Source organism: Tachypleus tridentatus, chromosome 8, assembly GCF_004210375.1.
Source record: "Tachypleus tridentatus isolate NWPU-2018 chromosome 8, ASM421037v1, whole genome shotgun sequence".
NCBI lineage: Eukaryota > Metazoa > Arthropoda > Merostomata > Xiphosura > Limulidae > Tachypleus > Tachypleus tridentatus.
Window position 1 is genome coordinate 86668227 of NC_134832.1, and position 21206 is coordinate 86689432.

General features: G+C 35.7%; 1 protein-coding gene across 1 annotated transcript in view; it reads left to right on the forward strand.

The window, feature by feature from the left end:
• The window catches only part of LOC143222852 (E3 ubiquitin-protein ligase TRIM9-like), a 78699-nt gene that overhangs the window by 20673 nt on the left and 36820 nt on the right, over nucleotides 1-21206 (forward strand). The window contains exon 2 of the mRNA XM_076449939.1: nucleotides 16200-16295. Within this exon, the coding sequence (XP_076306054.1) occupies nucleotides 16200-16295 (96 nt within the window). The remainder of the gene's footprint in view (nucleotides 1-16199; nucleotides 16296-21206) is intronic.

The following is a 21206-nucleotide window of genomic DNA, read 5'->3' on the forward strand; positions in this document are numbered from 1 at the left end:
CATTGTAACTCCCCCACGGCTGAAAAGACATGTTTGGTGTGACGGGGAATCGAACCCGCGACCCTAGGATTACAAGCAGAGTTCCTTAACCACCTGGGCTAAGAGGTATTTACGATCATTTATATCTTCCTTTTGACTGTATTGACTATTTAAAGCGTTGGTTGTTCCATTAAACCTCTAATTATCGATTTTTTTGTACATTACTTAGCACTAGTGGTTTTAATATTGCATAATATTGAGCACTTTTATGCTTTCAACTGTTTGAAAATTGGCATTATTGCTAATTATTTGTGTAAGATACATAGATAACCCCAACTTTACACGGTATTAATTAAAATATTAATAGTATTTTTGTTGATATTTTGTAACTTATATTTTATTAGGAATCTTGTAACTATTAAATTCATGGGCTAACAAGGGATTTGATGAATAAATAGTTTAGAAAAATATGTTTAAGAGACTGAGAAGGTTCCACTTCATTGGATATTCTAAGGTTGGCATAAACCCTTAATTACATAAACTGTTACCTGCATATTCGCATGTTTTAATGTTTTATTTTTTGCTTGTGTTTAACTTATAGAATGTGAAACATGGATTTTGTGTTGACTGAAACATATATGAACAATAAATGTCAACTGATAGTTCGCATGCGAACGTGTCAAATTTTTGTTGTTAATCAAGTGCCAAATATATTTACTACGAAGGAACATCTTCAATTTTTAATTTTCCACGTTCAGAAGACCGACTAAAATAAAAAAAGCCAGTGGAGATAATAAACCAGAATACAACTATATTGTTGCAAATGATTGACTATAGCTTTGTGGTCTTACGTAATCTTCCTAAAAAGTCAATTATCTATGGATGTACATACACACTTGATTTTAAACCTCACAGTTTGTGATGCCTTCCCTTCCGGCTGCGGATCTAACAATTTCAACATATTACTCCAAACATGTGAGACGACCACGCACGTTAAACTGGAGAATCTGGATAATTTAAAACCAGTAATTGAGCTCCTTTTCTGACACGGAACCAATAACCTAACTCAGCTTATGCTACTCACGTACCAGTTTAACGAGCTGCAAAAGTGCACATGCAAACATAGAAAGCACAAGATTTTTCGCTTGTAGGCTTAACCACCGTATTACTTAAATTGGATAGTCTCGGGCCCAGTGTTGCTTGAAATATTTATATTGGCTTCTACCAATAATTCAGGAATTAAAAAAAGGGAGAAGGCTACTTTCCTTACTTGTGTATTTAATTATTCAAACTAGGATCCTGTGTTCTGCATTTTCTATTAAAAGGTTTGTTTGTTGTTTGTTTTGAATTTCGCGCAAAGCTATTCGAGGGCTGTCTGCACTAGCCATCCCTAATTTAGCAGTGTAAAACTAGAGGAAAGGCAGCTAGTCACTATCACCCACCGCCAACTCTTGGGCTATTCTTTTACCAACGAATAGTTGGATTGACCGTCACATTATAATGCCTCCACGGGTGAAAGGGCGGGTATGCTTGGTGTGACGGGGATTCAAACTCGCAACTCTCGGATTAAATGTCGAGTGTCTTAACCACCTGGCCATACCGGGTCCCTACTAAAAGGCTCGTGGTTTCCAGAGTTTATTTTTTGCCTTATGTCAGTGAATATTGCATGTGATTGTAATGCCACCACTTGCTAATTGTTACATAATTATAACCAAATGTTTCTAATTTAAGAAACAACTGTATAAAAATTTTTAAATTGCTATGGTTTATATGATAATTTAACCGTATACATGAACTGTAAGAATGTTTCTTTCTACGACACGCAGTTTTGGGTGGATTATAAATTTCCGTATTAGCTGGTATAATTTGAATATGTTTGTTAATATGCGCAGTTAAATATTATTTTATTACTAAGACGTAAAAGAATTAATTTAGTGAAATAGTATGTTATTGAGCTGTCCATAATTATATATCATCATTGATTATTATTAGTTGTTATGAATCACCCGCTAGAACAGCAGTAAGTCTGCGGATTTACAACGCTAAAACAGGAGGGTTTTATTCCCTTTAGTGGACACAGTAAATAGTCCGATGTGGCTTTGCGAAAAGAAAATACACCTACGTTTGATATGAGTGAGAGAGCTGAAGTTACACCGAACACAACCCCCATATGCAAATCTTTTTACATAAAAACTCACAGCATCAGCTATATCACTGGAACAATCAATGTACAGTAACTTACACTTGTGTTTGTTTCAGCACTGAAAATAAATAAATAAAACCGGAAATATAATCTTCATCCTGAACAGTATTTTATAAGTACAAGTAGGCTAAACGGCCAGGTCAGAGCCGCCCTACAGGTTTCGGGCAAAGTTTACTTTGTCTCTAATTTTGAATTACTGACCACGTATAATAAAGCAAGCCAGCTATACCCACTGGTATAAGAGTTTTGACTGGAACTTAAATCGAATAAGAGGGATTACTGCCGCGTTTATAGTGCGCCCGCAAATGAAAGTGCAGGATGTGTTCAACTCTTGGGCTAATCTTTTACCAACGAATAGTGGAATTGACCGTAACATTATAACGCCTACATGGCTGAAAGGGCGAGCATGTTGGGTGTGACGGCGATTCGAACCCGAAACCGTCAGATTACGAGTCGAGTGCCTTAACTACCTGGCCATGCCGGGCCAGAGATGTTTGGGGATATACATACAAATTTCGTTTCGCATTTTGTATTTTGCAGTTTTTATTGGCGTTTCGCGTTTTTTGTCTTTTTTTTACAATTGTAAGGAAAGTAATTTTTCATGTCCTGAGATAACCTCTTATTAATGATGAATTTATATAACTTTTGTCCAAGGGACGGGTACTCCAGCTAGTAATGTAACCATCTATTTTTGGAATAAATATTATTTTATGCACTGTTCTGTTGTTTCTTCAAGTGTGGAGAATTGGTTGATATGATAAATTTTTACGTTGTTGTTGCTAATGTTTATAAAAACTTATAGCACATTAACAGTTATAATTTATCCTGCCCGTTAAGAAAAATCCCTTTATTTACGTTTGTCGTCACATTTAACCATATTGACACTATAAGCATCATTAGTTGTGGGTTAAACCTTCCTTTCTTAATGCCAAGTGGAAAGTGATTATGAAAAATTCAGTTATACCTTAAAATATATTTGAAAACATGTAATATTTTAAGATAAGGTAGAATTTGATTGTAATTGCGTCACTGGTAAGTTTACGAAATTACAATATTAAAATCCAGCCCTATCGGTGGTGATAGTACAGAGAGCGTATTGAGTAGCTTTGCAATGAGAAGATATTAGTTTTTACTTTCTATTATTTTGATGATAGGGTTTCACGTGAAGACAGAGAGTGAACACATATAGTGAAGGTTTGAAGCCTCAGGTAATAGTTTTTGTTATTCTTCCAAACCTGATAACAAAAACAAATATTGATAACAAGAACCTTTAGGTGTTATATGGTTCATGCAGTCAGTGATTGTTTCACTTAAACTATGTACACACTATGGAACTTTTTTGTTGGGTGATAAAAATAAGTCCAGCGGAGAAAGACAAACTTGACTGGTGTAGAATTTTCTGCATAGTATACAGCTGTTGCTTTTCTTTCATAGCATACTTAGCCAAACTAAAGCTTACATACAACGAGCAATAACAAAAGGCGAATATTTAAACGTAGCCGTGTAATGTATATACCGAGCTATAGCAGAAGGCAAATAGTAATCATTAAACATTGCCGTGTACTGCATATATCCAGCTATAACAGAAGGTAATTAGTAGTCATTAAATATTGCCGTGTAATAAAATATGAACAGCCGTAAGCGTGAAACACCTTGTTTGATATATTGGAAAAGTTAAACAAACTTTTAATTGAATGCACGCTTATAGAAATGTGCTGATTCACTTACACTGTGTCCTATCTTTAAGGACAATGCCTCTTCGTTCTCAAGACCTGTTTCCATCATAAAACCGTGTTACTGAAAACCACCTCAAAAATTACAAGGTGTACAAAATATATATGTATATATTTTTCGGAATGTTATTAATTTATCTTCCTGATTGTTTTTCTGTAATTATATGATGAATGACGTCATTGAAAACATTCCGTATCAACTTTTAAATTAAATTTCACTATCAATGTTCATTATATTGGTAGGCTCTAAAGTAATAAGAAAATATGCAGTGTTTTAAGTGAGACATTAGGAAAGTAACAATTTCGGTTTGAAATTCCTAAATACATATAACCCTAAAAATTAACTTTGTCTTTAAAATGTCTAATTCAAATTGTTGGTGTGCGCTTATTTTTACAACATATGACATTTTTATTTATGTCATGGTAGTTGGACTCGGAAAAGGGTACATTAGCATCACCGTAGTGACTGTTTTATTCTTAAAAAAAACAAAAAACATGACTTATGTGAAATATACAACTGTTATTTGCTGAGTCATTTCTTGAACTCGGAAGGTTTGTGTGATAGCATTTTTTAACTGAAGTGAATGTAAAATCGGACAACGCTTTTATTAAGTACAAATAAATTAAGGATAAATACTGCAATGTAATAATTCTAATTAAATGTGTAACTTTTATCCAGCCAGCTTTGGTGGACTACCGTCACTGGGAACCGACTTTTATTTCACTTAAGGCTAGATAGGAGGACCAATAACTTTATTAACTATTAATTATGTGAATATAGGAAACAAGAAACACCTTTTGTATCTAATAAGTAGCTGGACTGATTAGTTTTTTCTGCAAGGAAGCCACTTAACTAGTATTTGAGTGAAAACACTACAAAAATAATCTTAAATTGTGAGCAGTATTGTATTTTGTCCTTTAAACTATGGGTGATTTTTACTGTTATTTTGTTTTATATGCGAAAATACAGCAACGTGTTTACATATATACGCTGTTAATTTTGTAACATGACAAACAACTACAGAGTTTCGACTACATTTTGTCAACTTCTGGCGGATTCAAAAGCATTCGCGACTTTATTAATATACATACAGAATGACATCTTTTCAAAGAAACGACGTTTCAGTTACGGCCGACGCACTTATACGATACACTAGGAAAAAGTAAACATAACGCTTGTATTGGTAGTGATGTCTAACTGAAGCATACTAGCTTACAGGGTTGTTTTTTTTGTGTAGAAACTTTTTAGCTCATAGATCTAATTATGGTTTGGGACTTAGGAGGTCACACCCTTTCAATTACTGCAGTTGATCGTTCTCAAGGTCAAAAAGATTAAAAATATATTTAAATGCTGCAGGTTTTGATGAATTTTTCTTGTTTCTTATCACAAGATACAAACGGTACATAACATACTAAATTATTTGACTCTCATCTAAAACAACAACAATATATCGCAAAACTTTAGTTTATTATTATTATCGCTTCTATTAAATCCAGCTTTTTCACTAAGTTGCATCAAAGCTAAGATTATGGTCTGGCTTGAGTAAGTGTCTTATGACTTACTGGTGTAGATATAACCAGGATTAATAATTAACAACATCGTGAACCAGATCACAGTTTATATGTACATTCCTTTAAAGGTCTTTTGGATTCGAGTCGTGAATTTCGAAACCAACAAACGATCCATAAATGTTTTGGATTACTTCTGTGGACATTATACGAATATTTTAGTAGACAGTAAACTGTGTAGTGACATTGATATGGAGACACAGGCGAAGCAAGATGCTTCGTTGTTTGTTTGTTTTTGAATTTCGCGCAAATCTACTCGAGGGTTATCTGCGCTAGCCGTCCCTAATTTAGCAGTGTAAGACTAGAGGGAAGAAAGCTAGTCATCACCACCCATAGTGGGATTGACCGTCACATTATAACACCCACACGGCTGAAAAGGCGAGCATGTTTGTTGCGACGGGGATGCAAACCCGCGACCCTCAGATTACGAGTCGCACCCATAAACCCATCTGTCCATGCCGGGCATAAGATGGTTGGACTATTTGTCCAGTTTTATTCCTTTGTTATTTCCATGAAAATGTTGCCATCACGAGTCTTCACAGTTCATTACAGTACTTTGTTGAAATTTTAGTCAGATATGCACTACACACCTGTTTTTTTGGTGTACATTTATTTAATGTTTGATACGTTTCTGTATAAATAGTAGCACTACTTTTACACTTATCCAAGAAGTGATCTCTTTTAAATGTGTGTGAATATTAGATTCATGTTTTATATTAGTTTTTCATAGTGTTTTTTTTTACACAGCCAGTTGGCGTATTCTAATTAAATCACAGAGTTCTTGGCGGCGGGCCCGGCATGGCCAGGTGTTTAAGGAACTCGACTTGTAATACGAGGATCGCGGGTTTGAATCCCCGTCACACCAAATATGCTCGCCATTTCAGCCGTGGAGGCGTTGTAATGTTACGGTCAATCCCACTATTCGTTGGTAAAAGAATAACCCAAGAGTTGGCGGTGGGTGGTGATGGTTAGCTGCCTTCCCTCTAGTCTTACACTGCTAAATTAGGGATGGCTAGCGCAGATAGCCCTCGTGTAATTTTGCGTGAAATTAAAAAAACAAGACAAACTTTCTCGGTGGCGCGTCAATATAACAATGGATTCCTGTATAAGTTATGATAACATCTAAATATTCTATCAAACGAGATCAGCCTAACGTATTAACGTCGTAAACGTGCAGATTTACAGATGACTAACTAGGGGACCAATATAAAATTGATTTTAGCTTATGATAGTCATTACACCGAGTTTTTTAATGCGTTCGTTTGTACAAATGTTACTGTTTTATATACATATATATATATATATATATATAACAGTTCACCAATTGTTGTGAGCTGTTTCCTTTCACTCTATAAGGTTATTCTTGAATTTGATTGGCTAGTCAAATGTTCGCGTTTATGGTTTTTCGTTCACACTGGCTCTCACTTTCCTTATTCTACGTCACTCGAATTTGCTTGACACTTTCGAAAGATTAAAGCCACATACTGATTAACTTATATAGCGTTGGAAACAAACTCGTTCTTTAGATACGTGATAAGAATTTGAAGTATAATCGAAAACTCGCTTACAAAATTAACATCTTTATTAGTAATGATGCGACGGTACGAATATAGGTATAACCTAAATCAAATTGATAAGAGCAAGATAATTAGAATATTAACGCCATTTGCTTAGTTGCATGTATAGCCTGTAGCTATGCTAGCTCATTATTGGCCACACCCAATGAGAATTAACGTTGTAAAAGTTGGAATATTCTAAAGCAACTATAAGGGCCGAAGTATACAAACTTAGGAAATTATTGATGTGACAGATTTATAAAACTACTGATTAAAAACTTCATTATAAGTTATTTAATCGGATGTTTTATGACTGAAGCAGAGATGTAACTTATTATCGTGAAGTACCACATAGTAGAATAATATAGTAAGTTCATTTGTAAATAATCAAACATATTGTTTCTACAAAGCCGTTTTAGGTGTGTTATGTGTTGGAATGTTTGGATAAAAAAGTTCTAGTGCAAATATCAAAACATCAGTAATGTGATAAAATATATTTAAAATATTTAAACTTTGCCATGTTTTAAATATAGGGCCCGTCATGGCCTAGCGCGTTAAGGCGTGCGCTTCGTAATCTGAGGGTCGCGCCCGAGTCGCGCCAAAGCATGCTCGCCCTCCCAGCCGTGGGGGCGTTATAATGTGACAGTCAATCCCACTTTTCGTTGGTAAAAGAGTAGCCCAAGAGTTGGCGGTGGGTGGTGATGACTAGTTGCCTTCCCTCTAGTCTTACACTGTTAAATTAGGGACGGCTAGCACACATAGCCCTCGAGTAGCTTTGTGCGAAATTCCAAAACAAACAAGTTTTAAATATATATTTCCTATATTTTTTTTAAAAAGTGTTTGTACAGCAGTGACATGAAGAATATGGCCTCAACATGAGAGTTGCTATATCTATAAAAATAATCCCAGCTTTACTTTTGAAGTTTTTTCACGTTTCATAGTGTATTATTAAAATCCTGATAATGTGGAAAAATTTCTGACTTCAATGAGAAATCTTATGCAAGTTTTACCTCATTTAGTATAAAATATCAAATCGTTTCAGTATAATATCACTATTTATTAATCCTTTTTATAAGAACTTTTGCTATATTTAGAATATTAAATTTCACAAGCTCTTTGGATACAATAATATCAAGAAAGATTTAGCGAAAAATGTCTCTGAAATAAATATTACCTTTTTAAAATTATTTCAAGCGTTAGTTAACGATTTAAAAATAACAACTAAAAATATCATACAACTTATTATAAAACTCCTTACTAATTACATTGTAGCAATACCACAACCATCTCCTCACTAACCATATAATAGCAGTGCTACAATCATCTTCTCACTACTTACATAGTAGCAGTACTACAATCATCTCCTCACTACTCACACAATAGCAGTATCACAATCATCTCCTCACTACTCACACAGTAGCAGTGCGACAATCATCTCCTCGCTAATCACATAGTAGCAGTACTGGAATCATCTTCTCACTACTTACATAGTAGCAGTACTACAATCATCTCCTCACTACTCACACAATAGCAGTATCACAATCATCTCCTCACTACTCACACAGTAGCAGTGCGACAATCATCTCCTCGCTAATCACATAGTAGCAGTACTGGAATCATCTCCTCACTACTTACATAGTAGCAGTACTACAACCATTTCCTCATTAATCATAAACGATCAGTACTACAATAATCTCCTCACTACTTGCATAGCAGCAGTACTACAACCATTTCCTCACTAATCATATACGAGCAGTACTACAATCATCTCCTCACTACTTACATAGTAGCAGTACTACAACCATTTCCTCACTAATCATAAACGATCAGTACTACAATCATCTCCTCACTACTTGCATAGCAGCAGTACTACAACCATTTCCTCACTAATCATATACGAGCAGTACTACAATCATCTCCTCACTACTTACATAGTAGCAGTACTACAACCATTTCCTCTCTAATCACATAGTCGCAGTACTGCAACCATCTCCTCACTAATCATACAGTAACAGTACTACAATCTCCTCACTACTCACATAGTAACAGTGATACAATCATCTCCTCACTATGTACATAGTAGCAGTACTACAACCAGATCACATACGTATGATCTTATATATAAAAACTTAGTACAAGATTGGCAGGTTTCACTGTTTCCATTAAACGCTAGTTTCATATTTGTCAAGAACAACTGTTCTATGTATCATGCTAAAACATTTAAAAAGTCTTTTTTTTTACAAATTATGTACTTTTTATTGACTTGCTATTTACCAAGGTTTGTGAAAATACTCAATGGCATACTTGATCTAAAAATATTGCTAACTTTCAGGATTCTGTTCCTTTCGCGAAATTCAAAACAAACAAATAATCCTTTCACAGGTTCACTTGTGGTCAAAGATTCATGAACCACCACCTAGTAGCAGTATTATGTTATCTTTTTTGACTAGTGGTGGTTCTGTAATATTATTTAGACTCGTCACCTTGTGGCAACTCTATTATTTCTTCTTGAAGTGTCTGTTATCTAGTGACAGTTCTATAGTATTCTATTGACCTGTTATTTAGTGGAAGTTCTATAATCGTTTCGAGACTGGTCATCCAGTAATAGTTCTATGATCCTGGTGGCAATTATATTGCTTCCCTTGACACAGGCTCAGCATGGCCAGGTGGTTAAGGCACTCAACTCGTAATCTGATAATCGCGGGTTCGAATCCCGTTTACACCAAACATGCTCTTCCTTTCAGCTGTGGGTTCGTTATAATGTGACGGTCAATCTCACTATTCGTTGGTAAAAGAGTAGCCCAAGAGTTGGCGATGGGTGGTGATGACTAGCAGCCTTCCATCTAGTCTTACACTGCAAAATTAGGGACGGCTAGCGCAGATAACCCTCGAATAGCTTTGCGCGAAGTTCAAACCAAACCAAACAAACCCTTGACACGTTATCAAGAGCAGTGATATTACTAGTATGGTTTAGGGTGCCAAAAAGTAAAAAGCAAAACAAAAAATAAATGATACGTTACGTGAAACTAAATTTAAAACTGGAAGAGTTGTTACAAAATTCACTAAAGAGATAGCAAAATATAAATGAACATGTTTTTATTTGTATGGGAGAAAATTAACTGATCTTACAACTGTTATTTTTAGATCACATTCCTTTCGCTACAATCTTCAATAAGTCGCCTAGAGGCAGTTCTATAACATTATGTAACACAAATTTTGTTCTGGATAGTATGTGTTATATCTTAATTGCTTATGTTGTAAAAGCACAGAAAATGGCCATTATTCCCTTCAAACTTTGCTTTTGTGATTGGGATAATGAAATTTAGAAATTAACCGATTTTCTATGTAAAAACTGGCAAATTTGCACAGTTTCATTTTCATAAGGTCTGAATAAAACAATATATAAATCAAAATTTACATGTATTTATACTAAAGTTATACAAAAATGAACACAAATGCTTAGAAGTGAGTAGTTTTTCGAGATTTGCGTCTGTAATGTAAATAACTTTCACGTATCAGCACCCAAATATAGTCTCCCATCATATTTTCGTTATACGCTCCTTGGTAGCAGTGTTCAAAGTCCAGTGTATCTTGGTGGAAGCGCTCACCTTGCTCCTCTGAGTATACTCCCATGTTCTTCTTGAATGTATCAAGATAAGCGTCAAGGATATGGACTTTCAGGGACATCCTGCAGCCCACTTTGCCGTAGTTTTTCACCAGAGCCTCAACCAGTTCCACATAATTTTCGTCCTTGTAATTGCCCAAGAAGCCCCGAATCACTGCGACAAAGCTACCCCAAGCTTTTATTTCCTTCCTACTGAGCTTCTTGTGGAATCTTCTTTATTTGTGGTCCAACGAAGACACCAACTTTGACCTTTGTCTTAAACAGCTTAGGGAAGAAGTCTTAAAGGTACTTGAAGACTGCAGACTCCTTATCAAGATCTGTGACAAACTGTTTCATGAGACCCAATTTTATGCACAATGGTGGGAACAATACCTTCTGGAGGTCCACTAGTGGCTCACACTTGACATTGTGCCTCCCCACAGAGAACTCGGCCCGTTGTGGCCAGTGCTTCCTGTTGTAGTGGAGACCCATCAGGAATGCCACCATTTTGAAGTCTCCAATAACCTCCCAGTCATACACATCATACTTCAAGGCTTCCAGCAAGGTCTTGATAAATTGGCCACATACATAGCAGAATGCGTCTGGAGAATGCTTGCAGATACTTGATGCCATCTCTGATCAAATCAGATAGGTTTGTGTGTTTACTTAGGCAGCTAGAACTAAATTGAAGTGGTGAGTGGTGAGCCCCTGCGTGTATATTACTATGGAAAGTTCTAGAAAATTCTCGTAAGTTCTACAACATTCTCCAAAATTCTTTTCTTGTAAGTTCTACACATTCTAGAAAGTTCTTGAAAATTCTTGTAATTTCGAGAAAATTCTCTATCAGCTACTCAGCACTGAATATACCTGGAATGTGTTGGAAAATGGGTAATTTTGAAAATTTCATTGCCCAGGTCACAAAAGCAAAGTTTGAAGAGAAAAATAGGTCTTTTCCATTTACTTTAGGCATACGCAATTGGGAAATAACACTTTCTGTCCAGGAACAAGAAAAAACAAAAATTTTGTTACGTAGTATAATCATACACTCACTAATCACATAGTAGCAGTGTTATAACATTCTCTTGATGAGTTATCTCGTAGCAGTAGTTGCAGTTTTGGTTATAAACACTTTTAATAATGGTTTGTAAAGGCGGTTAGTTGGTATTGTATTACTCTTATCAAGAGAATCGCCCCCTAGCTGCAGAAGAATAAGGAGAAGTTTATTTTTCTACTTCTTCAAGGCCGTACTAATAATGTGGTTGAACTGTTTATTAAGGGTAGGCGTGTAGGCCTCTGTGACAGCTGTGTAATTGTGGTTAATTTGATAATCACATTTATTACTTAAACTTCTGTACTGTTAGATGCTGCCTTATACGTATGTGTGTTTGATCGTAATTTTCTTCATGAATAAAAATCAATGACGAAGCAACATGGCAGAGCCTTAACAAACTATGTGACTGAAACTACCTGTGCTGCAAAATAAAATATGTATATACAAGCATGAACACATATAAATGATGTAGTTTCCAAGTAGCTAAGTAATAAGCTAGAGGGCTCACAACGCTAAAATCCAGGGCTCGATTCCCCGTGATGGACACAGAACAGATAGCCCATTCTGTACATTTGCGCTTAACAAAAACAAAACCAAACAAGTAATTAACAAATTACATACGTTTTACGTAAGACAAAACAAATAAAAGAGTAATGAACATTTGATAAACTTCTTTCCACTTGTTTGTTTGTTAGGAATTTCGATAAAAAGGACTATCTGCGCTAGTCGTCCCTAATTCAGCAGTGTAAGACTAGAAGAAATGCAGCTAGTCATTACTATCTACCGCCAGCTAACTCTTGGTCTACTCTTTTACCAGCAAATGTGGGTTTGACCATAACATTATAATGTTCCTAGGGCTGAAATGGAGAGCATGTTTGTTGGGACGGGGTATTCGCATCCGCGACTGTCGGATAGTGAGTCAAACGTCCTACCTACCTGGCCTTGCTGGCCATCTAGTTGTTTATCTTTGTTTAAAATATGCAATATTTCACAGATTTTGTTAAAATACATCAGAGCGAGAAAAATAAGTTAAATTAGCCTCAAGATGAGTCACGATCTAAACGCAAATAAAAGCACTGTAATCATCTTATTAATTATACAATATTTTAGGAAGAACCAACACCACAAAATTTATATACATACTTTTTACCTTGCTTCTAATAAAAAATTGTGTTGTGTTCATAACAGCATATTAAATTGATCAGTTTTATATCTTGGATTATTTTAATGAAAATGTGATAACGTTACAGTCAGCATTAACTTCATTAGATGTATGAGTTAATTTGAGAAATTACTAAAAGTGCAAACTTCTACCCCAGCGGCTCAGCGGTAAGTATAAAGGTTTATAATACTTTAGAAACTTGGATTTGATTCTCTCGATGGACACAGCACGTATGGTCCATTGTGTAGATTCGCGCTCAATAACAAACAAATAAACAATATGCAGAATAATAATTATTAGCTGTGGTTAAGCAGAAATTTACAGTGTTGTTGTTTATTATCAAGCACAGAGCCAAACAAAGGGCTATCTGTGCTCTGCCCACCACGATTTTCTAGCAGTATAAGTCTGCAGACATACTACTGTGCCACTGGGGTTATAATTGGGCAAAACGTAGAGAGTCGAAAATACTATTAGAAAATCTTGTACATAAATTAATTTATATAAAAATTTCTATTGTTTTATAGGAACATCATTGTATCACTTTACTAATACTTCTTCTATTTTTAAATATCTGTTGTGTCAGGAACATAATAGCTTAATATAGAGAATTGTACAATGCAAAACCAGAAAAGGGTAGTTAGAAAACACTGTGATCCTATATAAACGAACATCAAATAGAAATTACTTTATGTTTTTAAGAGTTCGGGGATAAAAAAATATAAAATATTCCAGTATTTTTATTTATGGCTCTCAAACATATGGCACGAAATTTTACATGCTTCATAGATGCAAATACATAATGCGTAACAAAAAAATATTTTTTTTTAGCCACGGCAAGCGGCTGATAGAATGACAGTGATTGTTTTGTTTGTTTTTTTATGTACAAACTCTCGTAGTTCCGTCATCTCGTGGCCGATTTGAGATTTAATTACATTTTTGGACTTAGGAGGTCAAATCGTCAAATTCTTTAGATTAATGTGTTTGACCACGCCCAAGTTCTCAGATTAATTTCCTCTAGTCTTGCCTAGAGGAACTTCAGTTTGAGGATAAACTCGTAGAGGTCTTGATGAATAATAAAATCGAATCGGGTACACACGCGCCCCACGTTGGGTATTACTGGGGGAGGAGAATTAATAAAAAAGAAATAAAAGTCTCATATCATATACTAATTTACTCTAATCCTGCTTAAACTAATTGCAAATGTCACAATTATTTTGTACAGAGGTATGACTGTTACCAACAGCATTAGTTATGTTGTGTTTTTTTTAATTTTAAAGATTACCTATGGCTTCTTTGGTAAAATCGCGAAAAAAATTCATAAGCTCCAGAAGACGATAGTTCGTAGGTATCTATAAATTAATGCTACGTAATAAAAACGGAAAATTTATAGAAATGTTTTCTCATATCTTGAAATTGATTAGAATATTTATAAGAAATAAGAACACTACTAATATTGTATTCAACAGTAATCGAGAACAAAAGCTATAAGGTCTTAAGTAAGCAAGCAAGATTCTTCTTATCTTTTAAACGTTTTTTAAAAGATTGAAGTAAAGAATTATGCTTAACGACAGATGCGACTAACTGTTACAGAATTATGTTACACGTCTTCTCAGACGTTAATGTGTTTAACGGGTAGGCCTATTAATTTACCATGTGGCCTGGCATGGCCTAGCACGTTAAGGCGTGCACTTCGTAATCTGAGGGGCGCGGGTTCGCGCCCGCGTCGCGCCAAACATGCTCGCCCTCCCAGCCGTGGGGCGTTATAATGTTACGGTCAATCCCACTATTCGTTGGTAAAAGAGTAGCCCAAGAGCTGGCGGTGGGTGGTGATGACTAGCTGCCTTCCCTCTAGTCTTACACTGCTAAATTAGGGACGGCTAGCACAGATAGCCCTCGAGTAGCTTTGTGCGAAATTCCAAAACAAACAAACAATTTACCATGTAACGTATCTGTTCGATACTACAGTACCAGAGTGAACAAACATAAGCCTAATTTAGAGCTTTAATTCAGTACAAAATTTCATAGTCTAAGTGAACTGTTTCAATTTTACTACCGTATTCTCAAAATAAATTGAAATTAATTGGAATATGTACAAGAAATTAATATTAATTGGGCCTTAAATAAAAACAAAAAAATTCAGAACTTACCTTCAATCGTCTTTCCTCTCCAGCCACCGAAATGTATATGCAAATATAATTAAGATAACTTCTATAAATAAAATATCTACAATTCAGATCTCTAATAACCAAGAAACTTTCTAATTTTGTGTTACAGGGTATTGAAAATCTATGCATGCCAAATAGGCATATATCGCATGTTTTCGTAAGTGTTATCTTAAAATTTATAAATGCCCTCGGCAAGAAGCAATCAGACACCTTTTTTTCTTTCAAGGATGATGTTGCGTTAGGCTACAATCGGGACCATTTGAAACTGTAAATGTGTAGCGTACCATTCTACCTATGCCTGTTTTCTGGTAGACAGGAAAAGTGTGCCTAATGTGTAGAAAAGAATGTTGCTTTACAGGAAGTGGTCTTGACACCACTGAATGTAAAGTATCTTGATCGCGAAATGCATCTTCTTGGGCATATAACATATAGACTGGCCATTTGAAGCCTGTTTCTAAACGTCTGTACAGCTACACGCCATGAATTTGAGCTTCTGAACATCTGGTTCAGTCTTGATGCAAGTACAGTACGACTGTGGTTAGATAGAATCGATGAATAGATAATACCTACTGATGTTGAAGATGATGCCTGTCTTGTTCAGTGTCTGAGGAACTGCATCACTAGCTTGGAATCTAACTATGTTTATAGCCAATGATAGCCAATTTACAAGAATGTCGTGATTGACCGAATTATTTCGTCTGATAGTTCTCAGCATAAATGAATTATCCGTAAGTATCTCTTGAGATCTAGTCATATCTTATGAACACCGTGGACCAAGGTAAGCTCTGTGTATTATTAACCTCACATAAGGTTAGTATGTGTACCTGAAGCTGAATGAACAGTCATTTATATTTCAAGTCACTGACTGGTCATCAGATATCTCATTTCCATATCACTGATCCGAGATATATTATTTTGTAACAGTTGTTTTGTCTAGTTACTATTACAGTGTTAACATTTAACAACTGAAATTTAGCAGTTTTACCGTTATATAGCAACAAAAACTAGTTAGTTACGTAAGATATGCATTTCCTTTAACTGTGCCCTTGGTTATAAAATGGTTATAAGTGATTAACTAATCAGACATACAAGTACACAGTGGAGGAAAACAAGGTAATAACAAAGATGTGATAAAAGCATCGTTGTATTGTAGTTATTTGATTTGTTGTTTTTACAGACGGAGCTATCCCACATTCTTCAATCACTATCTGAGAAAGCAAAGGAAGCGACAGATTTTATACAGCGCATCAAAAGTGTGCCCGAAGAAGTCTTGGTACGTAATTAATTATAACACTTGTAGTTGTTATCTCTACAGGAAATCATTAATGAAATTTTAAAATTTATGTTAAACCTTAATAAAATAAAGATATCCATAAGATGTTTGTACTGTGATTATATAAATGTGTGGTTCTCGAACATGAAAGTCGCTATCAAACAAGGCTTCAGACATGGCTGAAACAATAAAAATATAGAAACCTGCTGTTTGTACTAAAGAAGTGTGGCCCGGCATGGTCAAGCGTGTTAAGGCGTTCGCCCTTTCAGCCATGGGAGCGTTATTATGTTACGGTCAATCCCACTATTCGTTGGTAAAAGAGTAGCCCAAACGTTGGCAGTGGATGGTGATTAATAGCTGCCTTCCCTCTAGTCTCACACTGCTAAATTAGGGACGGCTAGCGTAGATAGCCCTCGAGTAGCTTTGCGCGAAATTTTTTAAATTTAAAACAAAAACAAACAAACTAAAGAAGTGAGTGTCGCGCGATACAGAAATTGGACCTTGAGTATTTACATATACTTTTTGAAATTAATAAATTAAAACTTCTCTAATATTAAAATGTGACATGTAAACTGTATTTTAGGCCTGGCATGGCTCAGCGCGTAAGGCGTGCGACTCGTAATCCGAGGGTCACGGGTTCGCGCCCGCGTCGCGCCAAACATGCTCGTCCTCCCAGCCGTGGAGGCGTTATACTGTCAATCTCACTATTCGTTGGTAAAAGAGTAGCCCAAGAGTTGGCGGTGGGTGGTGATGACTAGCTGCCTTCCCTCTCGTCTTACTGCTAAATTAGGGACGGCTCGGTGCAGTGGGCTAACAACCTACTCACTTAAATACTTGTTGAAGAATCCGCAAGCGATTGCGGTCCTATGTTCCTAGATGCAATCTAATGGTGATAACTAACTAAACTAATCTGTATTTTAATACTAATTTTATTGATTTATATTGATACTAAAGTAGTGTAATTAAATTTGAATGTCACTGATATGTGGACATTCACCTGCCCATAATGAAAGAATGTAAAAAAAAAAACTTTAAGAGTTGCACTGTATAGAAGGAACAGTTGGAATTTTAAGAATGTTGAACAGTCACGTATTTTGATTATTTTTTCACAGTTGGTAATTGTATAGAATATGAAAAATAAGAAAAGAATGGCTGGGGCGTAAATCATCCCCACGATATTAGAATTGCAAAATACGCATTCGCCAAACATTGAAGTAGTTAACAGGAGTTGAGCTTTCATATTACTTTTTTTTTTTTTTTAAATCGATGCCCAATTGCATATGTAGCTCATGTTATATGTTTTAAAATTTCAATCGTACCCAATAGATGGCAATAAATGTCAGATTATTGGCAGCACTGAGGGCCCATATATACAGTTACAAACGCTATGTTGGTGTTAAACATTTTATCTCCGCAACTTAAAACCTTAACGCTACTACTGAAATAAATAAATAACTTATGATTACATTTGAAATATAAAAACCCTGGTTGCGCAAATGAGACGAATTTTTACTGAATTGCCAAAAACAAAATTGTAAGAACGAACACAACACACAACCAGAATTTTTTTTTCAAGGAAAGAGCTCACTTTCAGTCCATCAATTCTTAAAAGACATATTATAGTTGATAAATGTCCTCCGTGTTTATTAAATTGACCACTGATTGAATAACATAAACAAGTGTGTTTCTTATTGTTTTAGACTAATTCAAATAAGAGATAGGTATTCATGTATCTTAATATGTATGGGTTTTCCTTGTGTATATATTTTTTGCACAAATTTTAGAAGTTTAGGACTAGAGAAAGAGTTCGAACTCCCGAGTCCTTCCACTTGTTGCGCACATTACATGTCACAAAGTTCAATGAAGTTTATTTTTACATTATTACTTCAAGCAATATGAGCACCTGTATTTCACGCGCATGTGCAGACTGCATTGCTTGATTATTTGTTGAATTTGGCGCAAAGCTTCTTGATTACTATGTGCGCTAGCCGTCTCTGATTGGAGTTTAAAGAAACGACAGCTGGTCAACACTACCTACAATATAAAAATCATGAGCTAGTTTTATTCTACATTTTGGTAAAATTACCGAGAATTGTACGGCTATTTTTGAGGAAACCTCAGTCGAGTGAATACACCAGGTGGAAATACTTTGTTTTTTGTTTGTTTTTGAATTTCGCACAAAGTTACTCGAGGGCTATCTGCGCTAGCCGTCACTAATTTAGCAGTGTAAGCCTAGAGGGAAGGCAGCTAGTCATCACCACTCACCGCCAACTCTTGAGCTACTCTTTTACCAAGAAATGGGATTGACGGTAACTATCGTGCCCCATGGTAACTATCATGTTTGCCTATGGTGGCGAATACCACCTGGCCATGCCACCTTTGCATTGATAGTGGCAGTATTTCCACCATAGGCCCGTCATGGCCAGGTGGTTAGGGCGCTCGACGCGTAATCTGAGGGTTGCGGGTTCGAATCCCCGTTACACCAAACATGCTTGCCCCATCAAACGTGGTGGCGTTGTAATGTCACGGTCAATCCCACGATTAATTGGTAAAAGAGTAGCCCAAGAGTTGGCGATAGGTAGTGATGAGTAGATGCATTCCTTCGAGTTTTGCACTGCTAAATTAGGGACGGTTACCGCAGATAGCCTTCGTGTAGTTTTGCGCGAAATTCAAAAACAAACAAACATACTTGGAGTTTTATTTATTTTTAATTTTGATATGTATCCTGGTTTGGTAACTTTATTTATATTTGGTAACTGGAGTCTAATTGTTTAAAAATTATTTTTTGTATTCGACGTACTCGTGTCTTTATTACTGTTTGAAGGAAGACATTTACGTAGACTTCTTAATTCAGTTTGGACTTAGGTAGCCGTCTCTGATTTAGCAGTGTAAGACTAGAGGGAAGGCAACTAGTCGTCATAACCCACCGCCAACTTTTGGGCTACTCTTTTACCAATGAATCGTAGGATTGACAGTACCATTATAACGCCCCCACGGCTGAAAGGATGAAAATGTTTAATGTGACGAGGATTCGAACCCGCGACCCTCGAATTACGAGTCGAGTGCCTTAATCACCTGGCCAAGATAGAGATCAATATATCTGTGCTAACTCTCTTGCCTCAGTTTAGTCAGGTGATAGTTCGAATTCTATGTATAATACACTGGCGAACCTCTTGCTACAGGAGGTACTCTCCTTACATGTTAGAACTCAGAGTACATGATAATACCGTATAATTCACGCCATGGTCGCCATTCTTCTGCAGGTACAGACATACATGAGACAAAATAATTACTTCCTGTTAATAGGATACCTTAAGCTATGGCTGAAGGAAAATAAAAGCTTTATTTTCGCAAGCACTTACTGAAGAATGTATCTAAACGCAGTACACAACACCTATCGTTGCATGAATTAAACCTTTCGAAATAAAGTAAACGTCAGAAAAAAAAAACGGAACAAGAGCCAGTAAAGAGTTTCAAGTAAAACAACTTATATAAATCCAAATCTTCAATATACAATGGTACACCTGAAACTAAAACCGTAAACTACTGATCATTAAACGTCATGAATAAATAGGGAGTTAAGTGTGGTGGCGGAGTGTACTAAACATCAAACACACACACACTTTCTGATTTAAAGTATTTGCCATGAACATAAAAATGCAAGTCACTGCAGTCCAATTTCTTATATTCTTTACATTTTCGAAATAAATTATGATATAAAGGTAAAACATTTATAAAATATTTCAGTTTGTCTTTTTATGTTCACAAGACCGAACAAAAATTTTGTTATCCTTGGAGGGACCTGGATGGTAATTAGTTTCTCATGATACATGAATAGTTTGTCTTTTATCTCCATTCGCTTTCTTTTTAACGCTTGGAGCTGACAAAAAATAAAGGTAGCGATTAGAATCGCTCATTTCATATTTCTGCTGAGGGTTGTGTACTTCAATACTAGTTTTCAAGCACAGATTGAGTAATCGAGCCTTCTCGCCTAAGGAGAGTAAGAAAAACGCGAGACACTGTGGATCATTATATCAGTTTGTCCTAGAAAATCCACTAATCAACTGTGCTTGTTGGGAATTCAGTCAGTAGATCATTAACATTTATTTGTCACAGCCTAATAACACGAGAAAAAGATGAATTAAAAAAAATACAAATAATAATCACATTTCCAGTGAAATATATAGGTAGAAAACTTGGAGTTATCTCTCACCAGAAGCTGCTATAATTTTGCTTATATATAATCTACTGTATGGTCTGTTTTTTTTGTTGTTTTTTTTTTGTATAATGTGGTGAAATATTGTATTATTTATTCTTATTTATTTGATCGATAACGTAAGAAAGTACTATGAAAACAATAAAACAAACGTGAAAATATGCCTGATGGTAAAGTATTTCCTTTAAATGTATAAAATGTTCTATACAAATTAACAACAAGAATATATACAAAAACTATCCGGTAGGATGACTCGGACTTTCTGCCTCTAGATTAGAGTAAAAATATAAAACAGAATGAGCACTGAAACTTTGAAAGCTGGTAAAGCCGGATTATTCTTCCTTAGAGCGAACTTCGGATTAGCAATTACTAAATCTTAATTAACGTTTGCTTTCAACACTTCTAACTACTTTGAAATCAGGACTGTAAGCAAGACCAAGACTGAGGGTGTACAGACCAGGCCCAACGTGATCAAGTGGTTAGAGCGCTCGACTCGTATCGTAATATGAGGATCGCGGGTTCGAATCCACGTTACATCAAACATGTTCAGCCTTTCCCATTAAGAAGCAGTATAAATTAATTTAACAGCACACAAATACTAGACTAGCATCTTTTGAATAACTGGTGCACCAAGACTAGAGAGTTTAGCACTTCTTTCTCTAAGATCTTTGCCAAAATAAGTTGTTTGATCAGAC